This window comes from Eptatretus burgeri, chromosome 10, assembly GCF_056783735.1.
Source record: "Eptatretus burgeri isolate ZD-2024b chromosome 10, Ebu_testis_v1, whole genome shotgun sequence".
In the NCBI taxonomy this organism is placed as follows: Eukaryota; Metazoa; Chordata; class Myxini; order Myxiniformes; family Myxinidae; genus Eptatretus; species Eptatretus burgeri.
Genome location: NC_140970.1, coordinates 85,487,890 through 85,509,954, shown reverse-complemented (window position 1 = coordinate 85,509,954; position 22,065 = coordinate 85,487,890). Strand labels below are relative to the sequence as shown.

The 22,065-nt window shown below is 43.3% G+C and overlaps 1 protein-coding gene across 1 annotated transcript; it reads right to left on the bottom strand.

The window, feature by feature from the left end:
• Window positions 1-20,192: 20,192 nt before the first annotated feature.
• LOC147019005 (uncharacterized) lies at window positions 20,193-21,852 on the bottom strand. The gene is made up of 2 exons (XM_085900107.1): window positions 21,692-21,852; window positions 20,193-21,567 (listed from the first exon to the last, which is right to left on the bottom strand). Exon 2 carries the CDS (start codon window positions 21,462-21,464, stop codon window positions 20,193-20,195), a length of 1,272 nt encoding a protein of 423 aa, XP_085756233.1. The 5' UTR covers window positions 21,465-21,567; window positions 21,692-21,852.
• Window positions 21,853-22,065: the final 213 nt, after the last annotated feature.

Here is a 22,065-nt window from a genome sequence, read left to right as displayed (position 1 = left end):
AATATACATATATATATATATATATATATATATATATATATATATATATATATATATATATACATATATATACATATATATACATATATATACATATATATATATATACATATATATATATATATATATATATATATATATATATATATATATATATATATATATATAATACCCAAGGGAAGGTGGTGGGAAGTTTAGGGGGGCAAGGAGAAGAGCAGAGAATGAGACGAGGAGGGGAGGCGGGTCATAATGACCTACATCTGACCTTGTCTTGGCCAGTTTAAAGTAATATGCACACAGGAGAGACAAACTAGAAAGTTCTTAACGCCTTGGTTCGAGACAACAAACGAATCAAAAGCCTAGCAACGGTCCAACTATTAGTAAAGCAATTCTGGACAGATTAATGTATCAGGCTGTCAACATCACATAATTCCTTTTAGAACGGCTTGTCAGAGAGATGGCAGTCACTTTAATTAAAAATCTAAGAACAGAGAGAAAGGGAGGGAAGAGAAGGGAGAAATAACAGGAGAGGACATTGAATGCATCCAGGAAGGCAATGAGAGAATCCAGGAAAGCTATGGAGACAATAATTGGCTTTATGCCCTTTTGCTCCAGGACAAAATAAGCAGGAGAAGATACAAGTTCCAATAAAATACATTAGATTATAGGTTACAATAAAATACATTGATTATGGGTTCCAATAAAATGAGTTACATCAAAATGAATACACATTTATTAATAAGAAAAACAGGTGTAGTAATTGGAAACAGGTGTAATTATCTGAGACTACCATTCTTATTAATGGCCACGTTTAAGCAGATTGATTATAAAACCACTAAAAAAAGGAAGTCCACTTCTGCAGTGGGACATGGCATGGACATGGCGGTGCGACACGACACGGACATGACAGTGGGACACAGCACGGACTCGCAGTTAGGACACGGCACAACAACGTACGGACACAACACGACCATAAAAACTACGGTGGGACATGGCATGACCACATGCACAACTATGGTGGGACAGCATGGACATGATGGTGGGACAATGCATGACACGTCACGGACATGATGGTGGGACAAAGTCGTCGCCACCTATTTTGTCAGTGGTGTCCTAGTATGGCCATGTCCCTGCCATGACCCTGCCGTGTCCCTGCCATGTCTGTGCCTTGCCATGTCCATACCGTTTCCATGCTGTGTTTGTGCTACAGTGATAAAACTGATTTATCAGCTAATTCAAAATCCCTTATAAACCGTCAATGGAACGGAAAATACGGCACCATAATTCCCCTGAAAGTGTTTCCATCACTAATTTTGTCTCCTTTAGTTTCTTCAAAAATCCCACTGATCAGTTTCAAATCCTGAGAATCAAATCCAGAGTTGCTAATCAGGGTGAAATCAGCATCGGAATCTGAGCTCGAAATACAGTTTCTCGACGTAAGTCACCATTTGGAGATAGGTGGGTTCAAGGTGTGACTGACGTCACTGGCGAAATGAGAAATCGACACTCTCGGCCAGTGTTTCTCAACCTTTTTTGCCCCACGCCCCACTTTGATTTTCAAAAAAATCGTACACCCCACCATGATTGGAGACACTACAGTATATACTACATATGTATTCAAAAGGCTTTATTAAAACTTTTTAACAAATTTTATTCAATTGCCACTCACTTTAATGGGAGCCCTGCCCTTGACGCTGGCTGCAGATTTGTTTGATTCGAGGAACCAATTTTGTCAGTTTCAGCCTTAAATCACAACGTTTCGTGATTTCCAGTCTTTCTCTGAGCTTGCAGCAAATCGGTAACAACACTAAATCCACATTCGACTAAATAAGATGATGGAAAATTTATCAATACTTTCCTTGCCAAAGTAGTCGAGTTTGGGTATTTATTTTCGCTCTCCTCAGACAGCCACATCATGGTTCCTTTGATCTTGAAAAGAGTTTTGAATCCTCATGCCCCACCAAAATATTGCCATGCCCCACCTTAAGTAACACTGCTCTAGGCCCTAAGGCTTTTTTTGGCACTTTATGATTGGCAAAAAAAAATTGAAAAAAAATTTCCCTTCAATTAGACCGTGACTAATGATTTTCAAGGGTTTTCAGAAATAAAAATTGTGTTTGGATTCCCCTTAAAATGGAGAGGAAATGTGTGTGTTACAAAGATCTCAAACAAGAATGACAGGAGGATATGTAGCATAGGATGTGGCATACGCCCGCATCAGGTACTGTGAAGTACATCATACCTGGATAAAGGACAGTCACAATGGCAGACGGTCAATGTGAAACTCTTAACGAAAATCTCTTTTCCTTAGCAAGATGTGTTACATCTCAAACCCTCACATTTTTCGCAAAATAAGAAAATAGTTGCAACTACACATGGCCAGCGGGCCAAGGAAAACATGTTGTCTGTGCTGATTACACAACTGTAATGCAAATAATGAAGGTAAACCCTAACAGATCATGATCTTTGCTTTAATGCACAGGTGCACTGGCCTTCACTATTAATCTCAACCTGACATCCACAATGACAGTGATGGAGAACTCCGAGAATGGTGGCAGGTGTAATGAAGGGTTATCGACGAGCTTACATATATTTGAGCCTGGCATTTATCAATACTCTTTCATTATCTGCCTGCAGAAAATTGATGAAGCCAAACAGGCTTTTACCCAGATTTAAAATAAATGTCGAATAAAAATTCAAAGCAACTTGGAGCAAAAAATTTTTTCCCAAGAAAGCGATGCATGCTGTGGAAGGAAAATTGCTTGAATACAAACTGATTTTTATGCATTGATTGCGATCTTCCAGTGAACCCTCTGATTTGCATTCAAAAGTTTTGGTGCTATTTCACACCAAATTTGGCATGAAATTTATTTTTCATGTGATGTGCTGTTTTGCACCATTAGAGCAGGAAAGAAATGGTGTATTTTTTGCTGATCCAGAACAAACTGCAGCAGAAATGCTCATTTTTGCATCGGCTTCAGTTCACCCCCAGTTGACAACATACTCAAAATCGGAAAAAATCATATCAGGGGAAATTAGTCGAATTAGCATAAATCCAAGATGGTGGGCCGCTGAGGAGTTTGTTGTGCGATCTCCGCAATAACCCTCCTCGGGGTGGATAACTATGATGCAGAATATTGGTCCACGAGTCAGTAAGTGACCACTATATTCGTTATGGGTGTGTGTGTGTCTGTCTGTCTGTCTGTCCCGAGCATAGCTCCGTGGGTTTTGATCCGATCTTGATAAAATTTTGGTGGGAGGTTTGTATCATGATCTAGTTGTGTTTTCCTGAGAATGGGCGTGGTGCGCCCATTATGGGTGGAGCCACGCCCAAAAAACGTGTTTTTAGGGGGTAGCCGGTTTCATGTTACATCTTCTCCGAGGGGGTTTGTCGAATCTGGCAGGGGTTTCAGTATTTGGTTAGCCCAATGGCACCTGCATAGCCCCACAGAGCTCAATTTTTCATTTTCGTCCCAAGGTCAACGTCACAAGGTCATTAACTTAGAAAATGTCAAAAAAATCAATAAATTGGGCATCGAGCTCCTCGGGTTTTCAACTGTTTCGAATGAAAGTTGGTATGCAAGTAGTGCTCTTTGAGTACTACAACTTTCATCATTGACGTTATTCCCGATTCCCGCCAGTTTGCCCGTGGCGTCCCCTCGAAGGTCAAAAAATAAAAAAGGCGAGGCATGCACATTGCTCGTGAACCATCGCCGTCTCCAGACATACATATATATATCCAGTGGTCTGGCTATGAATGTACCTACACTTAATTGAATATTGTACTATGTACAATGGCTATGACTATGATGGCTACAATGGCTATGAATATACCTACACTTCCAGGTAGCACAAATATAGAAAGAGTTTCGTCAGACATTTAATAGAAATATCGAGTATTACTGTCGTTTCTGTGCTCCTGTGTGTGTGTGTGTGTGTGTGTGTGTGTGTGTGTGTGTGTGTGTGTGTGTGTGTGTGTGTGTTCATGAATTATGATCATGGGTTTTTATTGATGAAGCATGGATGAATGTGCGAAATGTGGGAAAGATCTCGCTAATTGCCAAGAAACTGTGCAAATCATGGCGAAGGGAGCCAAAGGGTTCAAGAATTCCAGCACCGCACAGGGGAAAACCATGACGGTCTGTGCAGGCCAGTGACTGCATGTCCTGTGCAGGAAAAATCACTGCAATCAGAAATATATTCAGGTCGATCAGAAAAGGGGAAGGGCCAATGAACCTCCGATTCAACCACATGGGTGTCACTCTTACGAACCGGTTTTCAGGTTCACAGGTCATTGCTTTTTGTGTGGAAGTGAAGTGTTGAATAATGAAGAACGACACCATGATGACGATATCGTTACTGATCCGGGGTTCGAGTTTCGCCACGAGGGGAAGCGCTCAAGTTCTTCCCAAACACCTGGTCCACCGAGGACGGCTAACTCTGCCTGCCGGTGGATTGCGAAGCAACTACGAGCGCCGATTGGTACTGCCAATCCAGCAGGGTTACACTACTTCTCGTGATACCTAACCTTACCTGTGGAAAGCCGCATCAAGGGGGGATCCCGTGCCCTCTGAATACTCTAATTACTCACTGAATCCGGTCAGCCGAGCGCAGCAGCGAATACGCACCGGCTAACAAGAGCCAATTGTTGGGGGTAAAACTTCCCAGATAATTATGCACGGACCATGCTTGACCAATGGAGGAAAAGACAGGAAGAACTGTGTGTATTTACAACATAAGCAATTTATTCATAAAGTGAGGGTGAGGAAAGGCATCTGGAATGATAAAAGGGCTTAATGCAAAAGCAATATGTACAGCAGGGGAAAGGAAGGATTGATGAGATGTGGCAAAATAAATGCAATTCTATACGAAAGAGGACACAGTGCAGAGCTAACCCAATATGAAACTTCTACAGGCTTATCTTAGACAAACATGACAGGTGCCATCAGCCAGATACCTGAGGAAATTTCAAAGCAAAGAAAGAGAGAGAAAGTACGAGATGTTTGCGACCTCTCTGTTACCTTACGCAGACAGAACAACACAACCCAGTCACTAAGGAGGGGGTATGGGGGAGGAAAACTGAAATGTCTACTCTGTGTGGTCAGAGGAGATGCAATGAGGTGTGACAAGTGGCAGATGAAGTGTAATTCAGAATGTGTAAAGATGTAAGTCAGGGGGTTTTGGAAACAAAGAAAAGAACATGTGAGAGGATAGACTACCTTGAGTGTAAAGACGTCTGTGCGTGTAAATGCTAATCCTATCTAACTGCACTCCATCTGGCTGTTCTGCTCGGTGGTGGACTCCATTCCACTCCATAGCTCCAAGAACAAAAGGCGGGCCAGATATGAGATAAGAGCGGGTGGGCCAGATGAGATAGCAGAGTGGGCAAGAGAAGAGCGGGTGGGCCAGACGAGAGAAGGATGGGCAAGAGAAGAGAAGGGCAGACAAGAGGGCAGCAGGCAGGCCAGACGAGAGAAGGGCGGGCAAGAGAAGAGCTTTCTTTATACTTCCCCAGCGGGGGCAGTGCTCAAGAGCAGAACAGGTGGAGCAATGGGTAATTTCCCCATACCCTCATTGGTGTACAGATCAATGCCCCGGTGTTAGCTCCACCCATGTAAGGATCCGTAACTGTAAATGGCCTCATTTGCTCCGCGCTTTGCCATGCGACGGAGCTTCTAGAATTACGGGGTGATCATGGGCCCCGACCATGAGCACGCCTCCTTGTTTGAGTAGGCCGGCAAATTTGTCACGAGAGGAGGTGTTTCTCAAAGTCATGGATGAATCGAGAGAAAAATTATGATGAGCAGATGACTGTGGGTGATCTTGTTCAACGTATGTCTGCTCTCTGTACTGATGCATACAGTGGCAAGTATATGAATCAGAAACTGTGCGAACATTTGGGTGATAATGTTGAAATATGGAAAACATCAATGGTAAACCTGATGTAGTCACTTTCAGAAGCACTACAGCAAAAATTATTCAGGAATTCTCTGAGATTCCTAAAATGGACAATCCGGTGGCAGAAAAACATTGAATTGTCAAGGAGGCGGCAGCGCTTATACAAAGTGATATTAAAAATCAGCAGACATTTAAGGAATATTTTCCTGATCCAGACGCAATGAAATGATTGGGGATTAATACAGTGTAGTTGCCAGAAATACTCAGTTGTCTGCTGGATGGAAGTTTCAGTAGGAAATTAAATGATCTATCAGCTTCGATCGGAAGTCAATAAGCCATATGTGGAGTTGGCCTTGGATATCGTGGGCAGAGAGTTTGGAGAGCAAGATGGGATGCCAGACTGTATCGAAAGCATGAAATATGGACAGAGATGGCCCTGATCTCATGACCGACATTGAGGGCCTCCATCCATTGTTGGGAGAGTAGAAGCAGCATGTCCAAGGTAGAGTGACCGGGTCTGAATCCGAATTGATAATCTGAGATGAGGTTGTTGGAGAAATGGAAGGATGTAAATATCTAGTTCTGTGTGCTGTTGTGTATGCTTTGTGTGCATGTGGTGTTTGGACTTCCTATTTTGCCAACAATGTTGCCAAAGGGGTGGAGTTTGGCCTAATGTAAAAAGGATTGCTCAAGTTTCGCAAAACTGTGCTTTCTGTGCATACAGTGAGGTTGGATTCAAACCCAGCATTTCTGATTGTTGACCTCTTGTACTGCTCTCATCATGACTTCATTCAAAGTCCAATATGGAGTTGGAAAGCTCCTTAAATTGATGGATTTTTAAAAGTTTTCTGTGAAACAGATCCCATCAATTCAGCATGACCTTGACAAAGCATATAAGGCTCCTGCAGTCTTGAATAAACCCTCACACCATTCTTTTTCGGTTATACAAGAACATCTAAATCAACATCTCAAGGGATAACTTCATCTAACAGCTTCGATCTTATCGAGAAATTACACATTTAAAAAAGGCTATTTACCCTTAAAATAGTTGTCCTTAAAGTAACTTTGAGTTTCTCATCAAATTTTTATCAGACCTCATGAGAAATGGGATTTTTTTGTAAGGGAGATTGTTGCATACACTGTTTGATGTAAGTGAATAAGGCACACCTGATAATAAACAAACAATTTTCTATGTTCCTATACATATTTCTAAGACCGCTCAGATGTTGTGGTATGTTGATAAAGAATGGGATTAATTTGCATCAAGGTAAGTGTGTGCATTGTCCGGCAAAAGTATTCACCCTGTACCAATCATGCAACATTTAAATGAGTTATTGAAGAATTTTTTTTTTAAATAAACTTTTAAAATTCATAACTGAAGAAATCAAACAAATCACTGTTATAGATGAAGGAAGTTAAATGTCAGGAATACCTGAAAGAAAACATGTAGAAATTAAAATTCACTGGTTGCAGAAGTATTTTGCCGCTGCAGTCAGTATTTGCTGGAAGCACCTGACACAGCAATGACTGCTACGAGTCTTGTCTTTGTGGGGAGGTCTCTACCAGCTTTGCACAGAGAGATGGTGAAATCTTTGCTCATTCTTAATGTGAAAATTGCTCTTGTTCTGACAAGTTTGATGGGGATCATCGATGGACTGCAATATTCAAGTCTCACCATAAATGTTCAAGTGGGTTCAAGTCACGACTTTGACTGGGCCGCTCAAGAACATTTATTTTCTTCTTATTCAGCCACTCCAGTGTGGCTTTGGTTATGGGCTTCAAATCATTGTCCTGCTGAAATGTAAATCTCCAAACCAGTTTCAGATTCATGGCTGACTCAAGCAGGTTGGCCTCAAGGATTCTCCTGTACTGTGCACCATCCATTGTCTCTTCTATCCTGACAAGCTTGCCAGTCTCTGTTGATAAAAATACAGTAGGGATGGTGTTGACTTGCTGATGTGCAGTGTTAGGCTTGTGCCAGATGTAACACTTTGAATTTAGACCAAAGAGTTAAATTTTTGTCTCAGCTGACACAAACCTTTTCTCCACATGCTGCAGTATCATTAAGATGTTTTTTCCCAAACTTCATGTGAGCTTTTCGATGCGTCTTTTTCGATAATGGCTTCTTTCTTACCACCTGTCTATCAAGGCCAGCTTTGTGAAGATAACAGGATATTGTTGATTGATGAACACTGATCCCTGTCTTGGAGATAGAGCCTTGCAGATATTTCTGATTAATTGTTGGATGTCCAATGACGTCCCAAACCAGTTTCCTGCTTGCCCGGCTGCTGAGTTTGGATCGGCGACCTGATCTGGGTGGAGTCTGTGTGGTATGATACATCTTCCACTTCTTAGTGATGGATTTCACCGTACTCAAAGGGATAATGAGTGACTTTTAAATCTTCGTGTAGCCCTCTCCTGAACGGTGCTTCTCCACCACTTCATTTCTGACTTCTTTGGAAAGCTCCTTGGTCCTCATGTTTGCCTTGTTGGTTGACAAAGTGAGTTGCACCTTAAAACTCCTTAGATAAATGGAGGAGAATAATTTTTTAAATCAAGCTACTGATGACATACAGGTGAAACCTATTACAATTGATTTGTAACCTTTTGAACAAATAATTTGCTTGTGAAGTGATTTAGGGTTAATGAGGCAAAGGGTTTGAATACTTCTGCAACTGAGAATCATCTGATTTTTCTGTTAATTGAACTTATTCACATTTTATCTGCATTTTTTAGTTTTATCACTTTGGAGTAGTTTGTGAATACGCGGTATATTTTTAAGTTAGGATTTTAAAAACATCATAAAATTAGCTTAGGTGACATCAAAATGTGAACTTTGGAGGGAGGTGACTACTTTTGCAGGCCACTGTAGTTATTACATAGACATGGAGATGTTGAGGGGGAGGGGTTGGGATCATGAAAAATGGAAAAAGAGAGGGTAAGTGAAAGAAAGACTAACCCTACCTGTTCCCAGAGTTTGTGAAGAAGTCCCATGGACCCACGCATTGGATCCGAGTACGAAAGCTGAGCCGAATGAGATCAGGTGGGCCGGTCTGCCACATTCATACGGCTATACGCAGAGCACCTCTTGCATGTGGCATTTCCACACGTTCATTTTACTGACACTGAGCTGAGAACTGGTCATGCACAGGTGCCTGCTTGAGCTAACTTTGCCTCAGAGGGCTAAGGTGTACAACGGTGAGGCATCCTGAAGCACACTGAAGCATATACAACATGTTCCCTGATGCATTCCTGGGGTTTCTTGCCCACAGAGAAACTGAGGTCCTCCCTGCTTCCATAAAGAGACTGATGCAGCGACTCCATCAAAGTTGGTGGCAAGGCTAGAAATGCCTCAAAGGTGAGCTTCCCTTTGTGAGTCTAACACTCGAACATGCCCTCTGTGATGATCCTCCATTTTGCTCTGTGCAGAGAATATATGTAAGCATCTAAGGGTCAAGAAATTTACATGCTGTGCTGCAGAAAACTACTATTATGGTAGATTGGTAATGGCCAATTTGCATGCAAAATATTTGAATGGTCTAAAGAGCCATGTCTGTACATTTTGTGTGTCGTTCAGAACAAACAGCTTTATTTTTGCAATCCTGGAATTCCTCCGAATTGTGAACCGTGCAAGTTCATGGTCAAGGGGTCAGATGGTATAAAGCAAAATTGGTAATAGTGATCACGGGAAGGGTTAATCGCTCAGCTTCTTCCTCGTTGCTCCATGCTGCAAAAGGTCCTTAGGACCTCAGCAAATAACAAGTGATAGCCGAGAAGGTCAATTGGATTTCAGGTTCCGTTCGACCCACGGGATTCGCAACAGTATTACAATTTCTTAACACGTTGCAAACGCAACGACGAGGGATGTTCAAGATGTTCTCGTATACGAGAAACTCTACTCCAGTAAATGCCAACATTTTATTTATTCTCCAATCTATGTTTCTAATTGGCAAGGAATCTTTTTATTTGACCAACTAGTTATGTGTACTTATTTTGTTGCATGTAATAGTTGGTGTTTCTTGAATGATTGTATCTTGCTCTGAGAATGCTTTGAACGGTCCATTTCTTTAGAGTCGTTTGAAAGCTTCTTTGTGTTGTTGTTTCCACGAGGGAAATCCTGAGCATATATTAAATGTTCTATTATGGTAATAATACAATAAACAGTGCTTGGAGGCTGCACGAATAGATAATGCAAGTTCAAAATCAGCATTACAGTAAGTTGGCAGTTGCCATTGCTATTTATTAAGAACAAGCCAAAATATTGGCATTTTAACAAAACAATTACGATCCCATGAGAATTGCTTGAGTTAAAAGTAAAATTGGACATCACAGGTGGCTCACGGTGCAATTTTGTTTGTCCAGCATGTGTGATAGTGGATTTTGCTTGTTATTTCTTACATCCCAGTTTCATGGTTAACCTTTTGATTTCAAAACCATAAAGGTCTGCCAGCTGAATCATCGGCACAAATATTCACCTTGTTTTCTTCGTCAAAGATAATATTCTGGCACACTCCTTCAAAACTGCAAAATCATGATTGGCGTTTTCCGATTTAATTGACAACGCTCCTCCACTGAATTGTGTGATCAAGGTGTGTGCCTAAAATAAACTTTGATGGATGGATTTGATATTTTACAAACAATGCTCTGAAAACTACAAAACCTGACACATTTCCCATATTTGCAGATTGTGCTGAGATAGTGCACTTTTTTGTATTACAAGGTCAATGCTTGTGGAAGAGTTAGAACACTGGATGGATCAGGACACAACATAACAAAGGAACGGGAGAAAGAGAAGGGGGGGGGGGAACAACAGCAGGGTTGAAGGCTACAAGAGGGAGACTGACAAATAATGCGTGTGAGTAGGAATGAGGGGTAGGGGATGACAAATGGGTGAATGGTGAATCACCCCCCCCGCCCCCCCCCACCACAAGACAATTAGATAATAATCCAATATTTTTCAAACTTTACTTATTTTTCAAGTTTCATTCACTCAAAAAAGAAAGCAGAAATGATTGCATTGGTGTTTCATTTGACCTCATAATGATCTTAGCATTATGAGGATTTTTAGCAAATGGCAGCACGTGTCCATTTTATCAGCTTCTCCACTGTCAGTTCAACTATACTCTTTCATGAGCCACGAGTGAGGATAAACTGACAGTGTGGTAGTGGGGCAACGATTTGGCACAACCAGCAAGGGAATGAACAAACATGGGAGAGAGAGGAGAGAGAGGGGAGAGAGGAGAGAGAGGAAAGAGAGGAGAGAGAGAAATATGTGCAGTGTTACAAATCGGCTTGCCCCAGACAAAACGCTTCAAATTTCGATGAAAAAGTTCAATTTTTTTCTCGTTTGACCAAAAACTTTTCTCCACATGCCTGCAGTGTCATTAATATGCTTTTTCACAAACTCCATATGAGCTTTTAGAAGCATCTTTTTCAGTAAAGGATTCTTTCTTGCCACCTGTCCATGGAGACCAGCTCGTAAAGGGAACAGAATGTTGTTGATTGATGAACACTGACCTCCATCTTAGAGATAGAGCCTTGCAGATGTTTGAAACTCATTGTTGGATTTACAGTGACATCCAGAAACAGTTTCTTGCTTGCTCAGTTGCTGAGTTTGGATGGACGACCTGATCTGGGTCGAGTCTGGGTGGTATGATACATCTTCCACTTCTTCATGATGGATTTCATCATACTCAAAGGGATGAGTGACTTTGATATCTTCCTGTAACCCTCTCCTGAATGGTGCTTCTCCACCCCTTTATGTCTGACTTCCTTGGAGATATACTTGGTCTTCATGTTTGCCTTGTTGGTTGATCAAGTGAGTTGCACCTTAAAGAGCAGGTTGCTGGTCACCAAACATGTTCTGAAAATTTATCAATATGATTATATGTGCATTAAATAGTTCGATGCAAACTATTGTCGTTGCCTAACTATTGGGAAAATTAATGAAATTTAACTCCGAAGTTGTTATTTCTCGAGGCTGTTGAAAAAAACATCCGCGTGCCATATATGGATGGTGACGTCACGTTCTCCAAAACAAAGCAGATGGAAGCTCTCTCTTTCATTGAAGAAGTGCCCAGTTCAGCGGGCCGTCCTTTCGCTTTTATTGAGCTTGCAACTGTCTATATTATCCTTTTTTATTTTAAATTATTGTAGAACAAAGTTATGTGGATATTTGTACATCATGCCTCGTATGTGTGTCGTCATGTTTTGTGAAAATGGCTGGAAAACGGGGAATCGCTCCCACTGATTCCAAAAGGAATCAAACATTAGCTGGCAGTGGATAAGATTTGTACAAACAAAACGGGCGAATTTTCCCTGCCTTTTAAACTATTAAACAATATCTTTGTGGAAAAAGCGCTGTGGCCTAACATCTAGTCAAGGCACTCTAGGCCCTGCGCGCCATCGAACATAAACCTTTTCAAATATCGAAATTTTACAAACTTCACAGCTACCGGGTGTTAAGCATCCTAGGCGACTGCAAAAATCGAAAACAGAATTTGAATTGACTTTAAAACGAACCCGCAACGTCGATCGAAGCAAAAATCTCAATTCACCACAGGAATTCACGGCATTATTTAAAATTATTTTGTCAAAGTCATAAAACCGTAATATTCAGCCATCCACGAACAATCTTTACATAATCCGACAGCTTAACAAGTCAGGCATGTGATGATAACTTTTATTGGGATGAAAAATGATTTTTAAACCTCATCTTTGTGGAAAAAGCGCCGCGGCCTCGATCTAGCCAAGGCGCCTGCAGCCATACGCGCCAGGCGCCCTCAACTTGAAACATTCATAACTCGACGAATAAAAGCTCAAATTGCACCAAACTTACCTTATTCTTGCGAGCTCACATTCCCTGTTAGTGGGTGAACAATCCAACGCTTAAAGGAATTCTGCTTCGCAATAATAGGAAGAGCCGACATCGAAGGATCAAAAAGCGACGTCGCTATTGACGCTTGGCCGCCACAAGCCAGTTATCCCTGTGGTAACTTTTCTGACACCTTTTGCTTAAAACCCAAAAAGTCAAAAGGATCGCGAGGCCACGCTTTCACGGTCTGTATTCGTACTGAAAATCAAGATCAAGCGAGCTTCCGCCCTTCTGCCCCACGGGAGGTTTCCGTCCTCCCTGAGCTGGCAGTCAGTCCAGCCACTTGTACACGAAATAGGCCGTTTTCTTGCACTTGCAAGTGGCTCAAATTTATATGGCTCAGGGCCAGAAACTCCATCGTATAAATTCCCATCATCCTCCGACTCGTCCTCGGCAATATCGGAATGAAAATGCTCAATTTCATCGCCGCTGAAATTACTCTCTGATTTGCATCTCGCCATTGTTCACATGCTGTTTCCGAATGTTCACGATGTTTTCGGAGAATGTGACGTCATCGCATCTTTGGTAACTTCCGGAATGTTTTTCGATCACTGACAAAAGTTTTGACCCAAAAGTGAATTTTAGCACATTTTGAGTTTCAAATGTAAGAAAATAATTGCCCAACGATTATTAATGTGCTTACAACCTTCGAATAATGCGAACTCGTCAGCGACCCAAAACCTGCTCTTTAAAACTCCTTAGATAAGTGGGGAAGTTTAATTTTCAAGTTTAACCACTGATTACATACAGGTGAAACCTATTACCCTTATTTTGTAACCTTTCAACCAAATAATTTGTTGCTGAAGTGATTTAGGGTTAATGAGGCAAAGGATTTGATTACTTCTGCAACTGAGAATCATCTGATTTTCTCTGTCATTCTCACTTATTCACATTTTATCTGCATTCTTTAGTTTTATCACTTTGGAGTAGTTTGTGAAGACTCGATATATTAAGTTTGATTTGAAAGCATCATGAATTAAGCTCAGGTGGCATCAAAATGTGAAAACTTTGGAGGGGGGGGTGAATACTTTTGCAGACCACTGAATATACTTTGTCTTGTCCTCACTAATGAGTGAGAGAGGGTGAGACAGCACATAGTTGCATTACTTTGCTTGATTATCATTCTTGTTATTTCTCTCATATTAATTTTTTGTTATTACTCTCAACCACACTGGGGGGTTTTGTAAAAGGGTTAGATTTGACTGCGGTTATTTGTATAGCTGAATATTTCAATTGGACGATTCTTCCCTCGGTTGACAGAAGCGGTTCAGAACCACATGTTACTTTGACAAACAAACAAACAAACAAACAAACAAACAAGTGAGTCATCGAGGAATATTGTTTTAAGGATGCATGGACGTTGCAAGATCCGCATTCGCGTCAATATACATAGTGAAGATGCCATGATGGCTCTGTGTCAATGGCAAGACTTGATTGGATTTATGTAAATATTCCATTTGTAAATGTTGTATTTGGTTCTCAAATTCTGCCAACGGGGTTCAGAGATCATTATTTAGTTTCAATGTCTTTCGGTCATCCATTTTCATCAGGTGGTAGTGCATCCTGGCTCCTTAATACCCATATTTTATGTGATAAAAATAACTAATCCTTTTTGCCATCCAGTGAGCTTTGGATAATTTATTTTTAAGAGGCTTTCACTGACTTGAACCGGCTCTGCTGTAGCGTCCTTGGAAGGAGGGTGGCCAAGTTGTCATTTGTATTTCTGATCGAATTCTGGTTTTTCACTTACAATGTGTACAAAATTGCTGTTTAGTGAGCAGCCGCCTTGGCACCTCTTTTGCGAATTTCTGCTTGCAGTATATTGGGGCATTACAGTATGACTGGCACCTCTTCATTATGGACCTTCCTCATATTAATTTTGCCTCCCTTCCGAAATAATATCCGAGTTTGCTGGACGCCTGGAAAAGTTTTGGTTTGTATTGCATGTTTGAGGCATAAAATTGTAGGATGTTCCTTCACCAATCACTTTTTTGTAACTCAGTTTTCCCCTGTTTTCTGTAAAGTCATGCTTTGATCCAGGAATGTATTTGGGGAGGGGGGTTACAAAGTGTGATCCATATTCTAACAAGAGCAAGAATTGCTTTGCAAGACATGTCCCTTGCCGGTCCCAATGGATAATGGATGATTGGGAGAGAAAACATTTTTTTTGCATGTGACGCACACTCGAGCCAGTACCAGAACCAAAATGAAGAAAAATAAACTCTATAATACACCATGTTGCATTCATTTCTCAGCTTAGCCATATCAAAAATAACCTGATGTACATACATGAAGAAAAAACATGTGGTCGGCTTATGTGCATATACAGTACATGATGGTTAATTAGCTCCACCACCGAAGGTGAAGGAGGTTATGTTTTCAGCCTTTTCTGTCTGTTTGTCTGTGTACAGGATATGTCAAAAAGTTGTGGACGGATTCAGATGAAACTTGGTGGACATGTTGGGTGTGTGACAAGAAAGAATGGCTTCATTGTTGGTGACGATCCGGATCCGGATTCGGATCTGATAATTTTTAAAGTGATTCTTCACCATTGAGAGATAGGGCCAAAGGCGATATAGTTGGAAAAGTTTTTTTGTTTTGTGGATCGAATTATTCTAAATGTCACTTTCTCACAATCATCACTGTGATGTTTTTTCTTGATTATTTACTTACGATCAGTACTTCTCAATTCGTTCTGTGAATACACACACACATACACACACACACACACACACACACACACACACACACACACACACACACACACACACACACACACACACACACACACACACACACACACACACACACACAGTAATGTGGCACTTGCTGAAAGAACCTTTATTGTATTCGCTGGTGTCATACAGTAGACGAGTATTGTGGCAAGATGTCGAAAGTAAGTTTATTTTTGTCTTGTTGATGAAGTGTCCAAGCAAAAACGATATGTTTGTTTTGTAAAACCGTGCATTTTGCTCTTGGAGTAAGGTGTACAATCATGTCCTGTTATGACCAGCTTTTCATGGCTTCACAGGAAAAAATTTTGTTTGTTTGTTTGTTTTGGGGGTTAAAATACTTTCATTAAGTTTTGGCATGAGTTATTATTTACTAACCTATACTCTACTGAAAGGCATTTTTTGTCTGTCTTTACATATACATATCCCGTACAAGGACATATACGAAAGGTAAATAAATTGGACACAGGATGAGGCCATTTGGCACATCATGCCTGTGCTTCATCCATACCACACCAATTGAATATGTTAGTCTATTCATTGTCTAAGATATTGTGATGCTTTTGAAAATGTACCCTGGGGAATAGCATAAATGGGCAAATAGGAGATCCAAGGATGAGTTATTTCAGTAGTCTGTGCAGTTAGACCTTTACCTCTTGTCTAAGGGTTTGGGGTGGCATGTGTTGAGGTTAGCTTGTGTTTCCCCAGTGTGATGATTTCCGGCCCCATTCTGCTCCTTTTAATCTTTCTTGGATTGGAGGATCGCTTGAGTGCGGGAGCTCTGCGCTGGGCCGCGCTATGAGACGGTGTAGGGCAGGCCGGAATCATGGCGAAACCCAATCCTTATCCCTGTGCCGTAAGAGGCGACCAGGGTTGCGTCAGGAAGGGCATCCGGCGTAAAACCTGTGCCAAATCAATATGCGGATCATAACGGATGATCCGCTGTGGCAACCCCTAACGGGAGCAGCCGAAAGACGAACAACAACTTGCTTTTAAGTGTGTGTGTGTGTGTGTGTGTTTGTGTGTGTGTGTGTGTGTGTGTGTGTGTGTGTGTGTGTGTGTGTGTGTGTGTTAGTAAATAATTGTTGGTTGTTATTTCCATTCTCTCTCGGTTATCTTTTCTGTTATTGGTCTGAAACAGTGTACAAGTATAGTTTGACGGGAAGTTGTACCCCACCTGATTTGCTCTCTTAGACGGTGCTGCACCTATCTGTTCTGCTCGGCAGAAGATCACCAGGTGCGAAGCCGAGGGTGTGGCCTCGAGTTAGGTTGCCGTGCCAATAGAAAGGTATCGCGGAAACATTTAAGCGTAACCCTGCGAGGCTGGTAGTCTAAGTCAAGGGGCTATGGCTGTATAAGAACTACAGCCCATTGGATCTCTGTAGTTACCTGTGTTCAGCGGCTTCAGGACCGGGTGTTCGGGAGAAACCCAAGTGACCCCCTCGTGGCGAGCCCCAAACCCTGGAACGTAACTCTACTAACCCAATCTATTCTTTACCCACTTTGATGGGGCTGGTGTGGTAAGGGTGTGTGGGGAAGGAAGGGGAGGGGAATAAGAAGCAGGAGTGGTGGGGGGAGGGGGGAAGAGAAGTAGGAGTGGGGAGGACGATAGTGAAAAGGGACAGAGACATCACTGGGGCTGTTAAAAAAAAAAATTGCCTTTCTTGTAAGGAAACTATATTCGAGAAATTTATCAACTCATTTGTTTTGAACACACTTTATAATCTGGATTCGCTCTTCTTCATCAACATAAAAGCCCCTGCCGTTAATTGAAATGAGAGCGAGAGATGAACCTTCAGAGTTTAGGCTTTATTCCATTTGATTGGAGCCGCTTCTGTGGACACACCAGGAAATACAGGTTCAGCTAGGAGTACATAAGCAGAAACGTATACATGTGCAGTTAACCATTGCAGACTAATCCGCGTAAGCACGGAGTTCGATATAATCTCCATTCTCACCAGTCAATGAGCACCTTCAGTTAACGAGCATCAAGTGGACAGCCGATGTCAATAGCAATGCCCCGGGGACAATCACTCGTGCCGCAGAGAGACATCCCCTTATACGCGAGACGCACAACATGTGATCCCGCGTCATGTCCCTTGATTCACGTTAATTCACCACATTCTCCTCACCTTTAAAATGTAACTAGGGGCCCATCTTACACACCATGATTGCTTTAGCTCTATAGGAGTATACATTTCAAGCAACGCGGACTAATAGATCTACAGGAGCATACATGCCAAGCAGTGATTATTTTGAGTTGTAGGAGCATGGAAATGAGCATCGATATATGATATAATGGGCATATAGGAGCATGAGCAGCGAGAATGCCGATAATCCCCTTTACAGATTGAGTCGTCGAGGGGGCCTTATTCGTCGACCTCTCCGGGAGTAAACGGCAGTTTCACTTGAGGGAGACTCCCGATCCTCTTGGTGAGCCTCGACTTGTGCCGGGGATGACTCCTCGATCGCCCTCGGGGGGAACACGGCAGCCCCGTCGCCTGGCGGAGTTCCTGGGGGGGAAATGTCAGAAGGAGGAGAGCCAGGAGGTGGTGTACCGGCGGGAGGAGTACCGGCGGGAGCCAGATGGCGAACCGACACAGTGGTCTCCCTGCCATCCGGGAGCCTGACATGAGCATACTTTGGATTAGTGTCAATGAGTTCGACCCCCTCCACCAGCGGTTCATACTTGCTTTGTCGGACCGGGCGTTTCATGAACACTGTACCGGGGTGGGTCAGCCAGTTGGGCACCGTTTGACTGTCAACATAACGTCGTTGGTGAGTAAACATACGTTCGTGAGGAGTGGCATTTGTGGACGTGCAGAGCAAAGAGCGTATGGAATTCATTGCGTCAGGAAGAGCAACCTCCCATCGCTCGGGGCCCAGTCCTCTCGATTTCAGCGCCAGAGTTATGGCTTTCCAAATAACTCCATTATACCTTTCCACCTGCCCGTTCCCCTGTGGGTTGTAACCCGTCGTTCGACTAGTTGCTATGCCGTGCTCTAATAGGAATTGTTTTAGCCCGGCCGACATGAAACACGGCCCTCTGTCTGAATGTATGTACGAAGGTCTCCCAAACATAGCGAAGACGTCAGACAGACATTTTACGACAGTGCCCGAGGTCATATCCGAGCACGGAAACGCGAAAGGGAACCTTGAATATTCATCAACAACGGTGAATATGTATCTGTTGTCTGTCTCGGTGGGCAGGGGCCCTTTGAAGTCGATGTTTAGTCTCTCGAAGGGGGAAGTAGCCTTGATCAGTCTGCCAGATGCCGCGCCAAAGAATCTGGGTTTTAGTTCAGCACAAACAGGGCATGAAGCATTCATTTGTTTAATATCTTCAACAGAATAGGGAAGATTTTGTCTGCGTACGAAATGTGCCATCCTGGTTACCCCTGGGTGGCACAGAGACACATGGAGGTCTTGCAAAGCCTGACTGATTGTTGCCGAACTGTAGACCCGGGAGAAGGTATCTGCAGCAGGGTTTTCCTTCCCGGGCCGGTAAACAATGTCGTACCTGTAGCAGGCTAGGTCTATCCGCCATCTCATAATTTTTTCATTCTTAATTTTCCCGTTATTTTTCCCATCAAACATGAAAGCCACGGATCGTTGGTCCGTAACGAGCGTGAAGTGGTTTCCCAGTAAATAATGTCTCCATTTACGCAGCGCTTCGACGATGGCGTACGCCTCCTTCTCTATTGCCGAGTGTCTCTGCTCGCTTCTAGAGAGAGTTCTCGAGAAGAAAGCGACCGGCCGCCCAGACTGATTAAGTGTTGCAGCTATGGCGTGATTTGAAGCGTCGGTTTCCACCACGAAGGGCACCGAGCTGTCGATCGATAAAACCACGGACTTACTGATATCATCCTTGAGATCGTGGAAAGCTTTCACGACAGCGGCATCTGGTGGAAAGTTTTTGCAATGCACTAGGGGATATATTTTCTCGGAGTATTGCGAAATCCATCTTGCATAGTAAGCGAACATCCCGATCACCCGGCGCATTGTCTGCAAGTCCTGAGGTGGTGGAAGCTCACGGAGCGGGCGCAATCGCTCAGGATCAGGCTTAATTGTGCCGTTGGCTATCGTGTAGCCGAGAAGGTCAATTGACCTTGCCGAGAATACGCATTTCTCGTAGTTGAGAGTCAGATTATATTTTCCAGCAATGCTCAAGAATCTGTCCAGATTCCTATCATGTTCCCTCTGATCCCTACCGCACACTGTGACATTATCCACGTAAACAAAAGTGTCTTCGAGGTTTTCATCTGAGATGATGTCGTCCATAACCCGTTGGAAGCAAGCTACTCCATTCGTGACACCGAATGGTATCCTTCTGAACTGGTAGAGGCGCCGCCCTGCCTGGAATGCAGTGTACGGTTTGTCTTCCTCTCGGATGGGAATTTGATGATAGGCGCTTCGCAAGTCGATGGTACTGAATACCTTATAATTGGCCACGCGTTCGACCATCTCATCTATGCGCGGCAGGGGGTAGGCGTCGAGTTGGGTGAAGCGATTGACCGTTTGGGAATAATCGACAACCATCCGTCTCTTATGGTTCTGACTGCTGGTCACTAACACCTGTGCGCGCCATGGCGAATCGCTCGGTTCTATAATTCCCTCCTCCAGTAATCGCTTGGTTTCTGAAGTGATGAAATTCATGTCAGCAGTGGTATATCGCCGCGATTTGATCGCTATCGGTTTGCAGACCGGCGACAAGTTAGCGAACAGCTGGGGGACGTCACCTCCGCGGTGGTCAGCGCATTTAAAATTAGACGAGGCTTGCTTCCTCCAAAGGGTATTTCGACGCTCGTGTGCTGCTTGAGGACATTATGACCCAGAATTACGTCTGCGCACAAATCACGAAGCACCAGCACCTTTACATCCCGATGCGTGTACCCTTTTACGTCCAATTCAACATTGCAGTACCCTCGTACGCGGGATTGTAGTGAGGTGGCGGCCATGCATACCGTATTGTCAGTCGGGTGGATTACCCATTTCCTGCCCTTCACTAGCGAGCTGTTGACGAAACTTTCAGAGCTACCGGTATCAACCAGAGCCTCAGCCATATGCCCGTTAATTCGCACGTTGATGATAGCCTTGGATAGATTCCCCGGAGAGGCTGCAGTCAATTTATTTTGCGAGTAGAGAGCCGCAGAAGTGGGTTTATTCCTCCTTAGAGTAGATTTACATACCCTGGCATAATGCCCTTTCTTGTCGCAATTCATGCATGTGGCATCTCTGGCTGGACATTTTTGACGAGGATGCCTTTTGTACCCACAAAAGAAGCATTTACCGACCGGAGCAGTTGCTGAGGAGTTTGACGAGGTCTGGGTATCCGGCTCCTCGGGTGTTTCTCCATCCCTCATGTCTGGCTGTGTCTGTGCCAGTGGGGTTCCTTGGGTTCCCATCGTAGCAGCGTTCATGAGCAGCATTGGTGTCCCAAATGACTCAGATTGCTGCTGAGCCGTATCCATCGCTCGAGCCTGATCGACTACCTTGTCAAGAGTGGGTTGCGCTTTCTCTAGTAAGCGTTGCCGTATGTGGGCTGATCTGAGTCCTTGGATGAATGCCTCCCGTGTCGCTTCCTTTCGGTGTTCCTCGGCGCTTACGGCCCGGAAGCTGCCGTCTTTTCCCAGCTGATTCAGAGCTTGCAGGAACTGATCGATTGTCTCCCCGGCTGCTTGCTTGCGTGTGTTGAGAAGATGTCGTATGTATACCTCGTTCTTGGGCTTCACGTAGAGCGCCTGCAGTACGTCAATCGCTGCTTCGTAAGTGTCGCACCCCGAGAAGAGCCTGTACACGCTGGGCGAGACATGATTCACGAGAGCGGCAAATTTGTCAGCTCCCTCCGCGATGATGGTCAGATAGTGTGAGAAGGAGCAGAACCAATGTGACCATTTCATTTCTGCGTCAGTCGTGTTTGGGTCTGCGTCGAACCTCTCTGGTTTGTAGATCTTGTCCATCTTTGGTTGAGAGAGCCGAGAAAATCAAATGGAATAAATTGAAATGAGAGCGAGAGATGAACCTTCAGAGTTTAGGCTTTATTCCATTTGATTGGAGCCGCTTCTGTGGACACACCAGGAAATACAGGTTCAGCTAGGAGTACATAAGCAGAAACGTATACATGTGCAGTTAACCATTGCAGACTAATCCGCGTAAGCACGGAGTTCGATATAATCTCCATTCTCACCAGTCAATGAGCACCTTCAGTTAACGAGCATCAAGTGGACAGCCGATGTCAATAGCAATGCCCCGGGGACAATCACTCGTGCCGCAGAGAGACATCCCCTTATACGCGAGACGCACAACATGTGATCCCGCGTCATGTCCCTTGATTCACGTTAATTCACCACATTAATATTGCACAGTTTGTCATTCAGTCGTTTGTGTTATCTGCGTTAGTCATTAAAATAAAGTAATCTTGCAGACATTTTGTTTTCTGCCTCCAGCCCTTCAGTCACACAACACATCACAAATCAGGGTTGATGGTTTCTATTTTCATTTTGACATCAGAGGTTCAGGAGAGATCGAAAGGCAAGGTACATCAAACGTAGTGTATGCGTC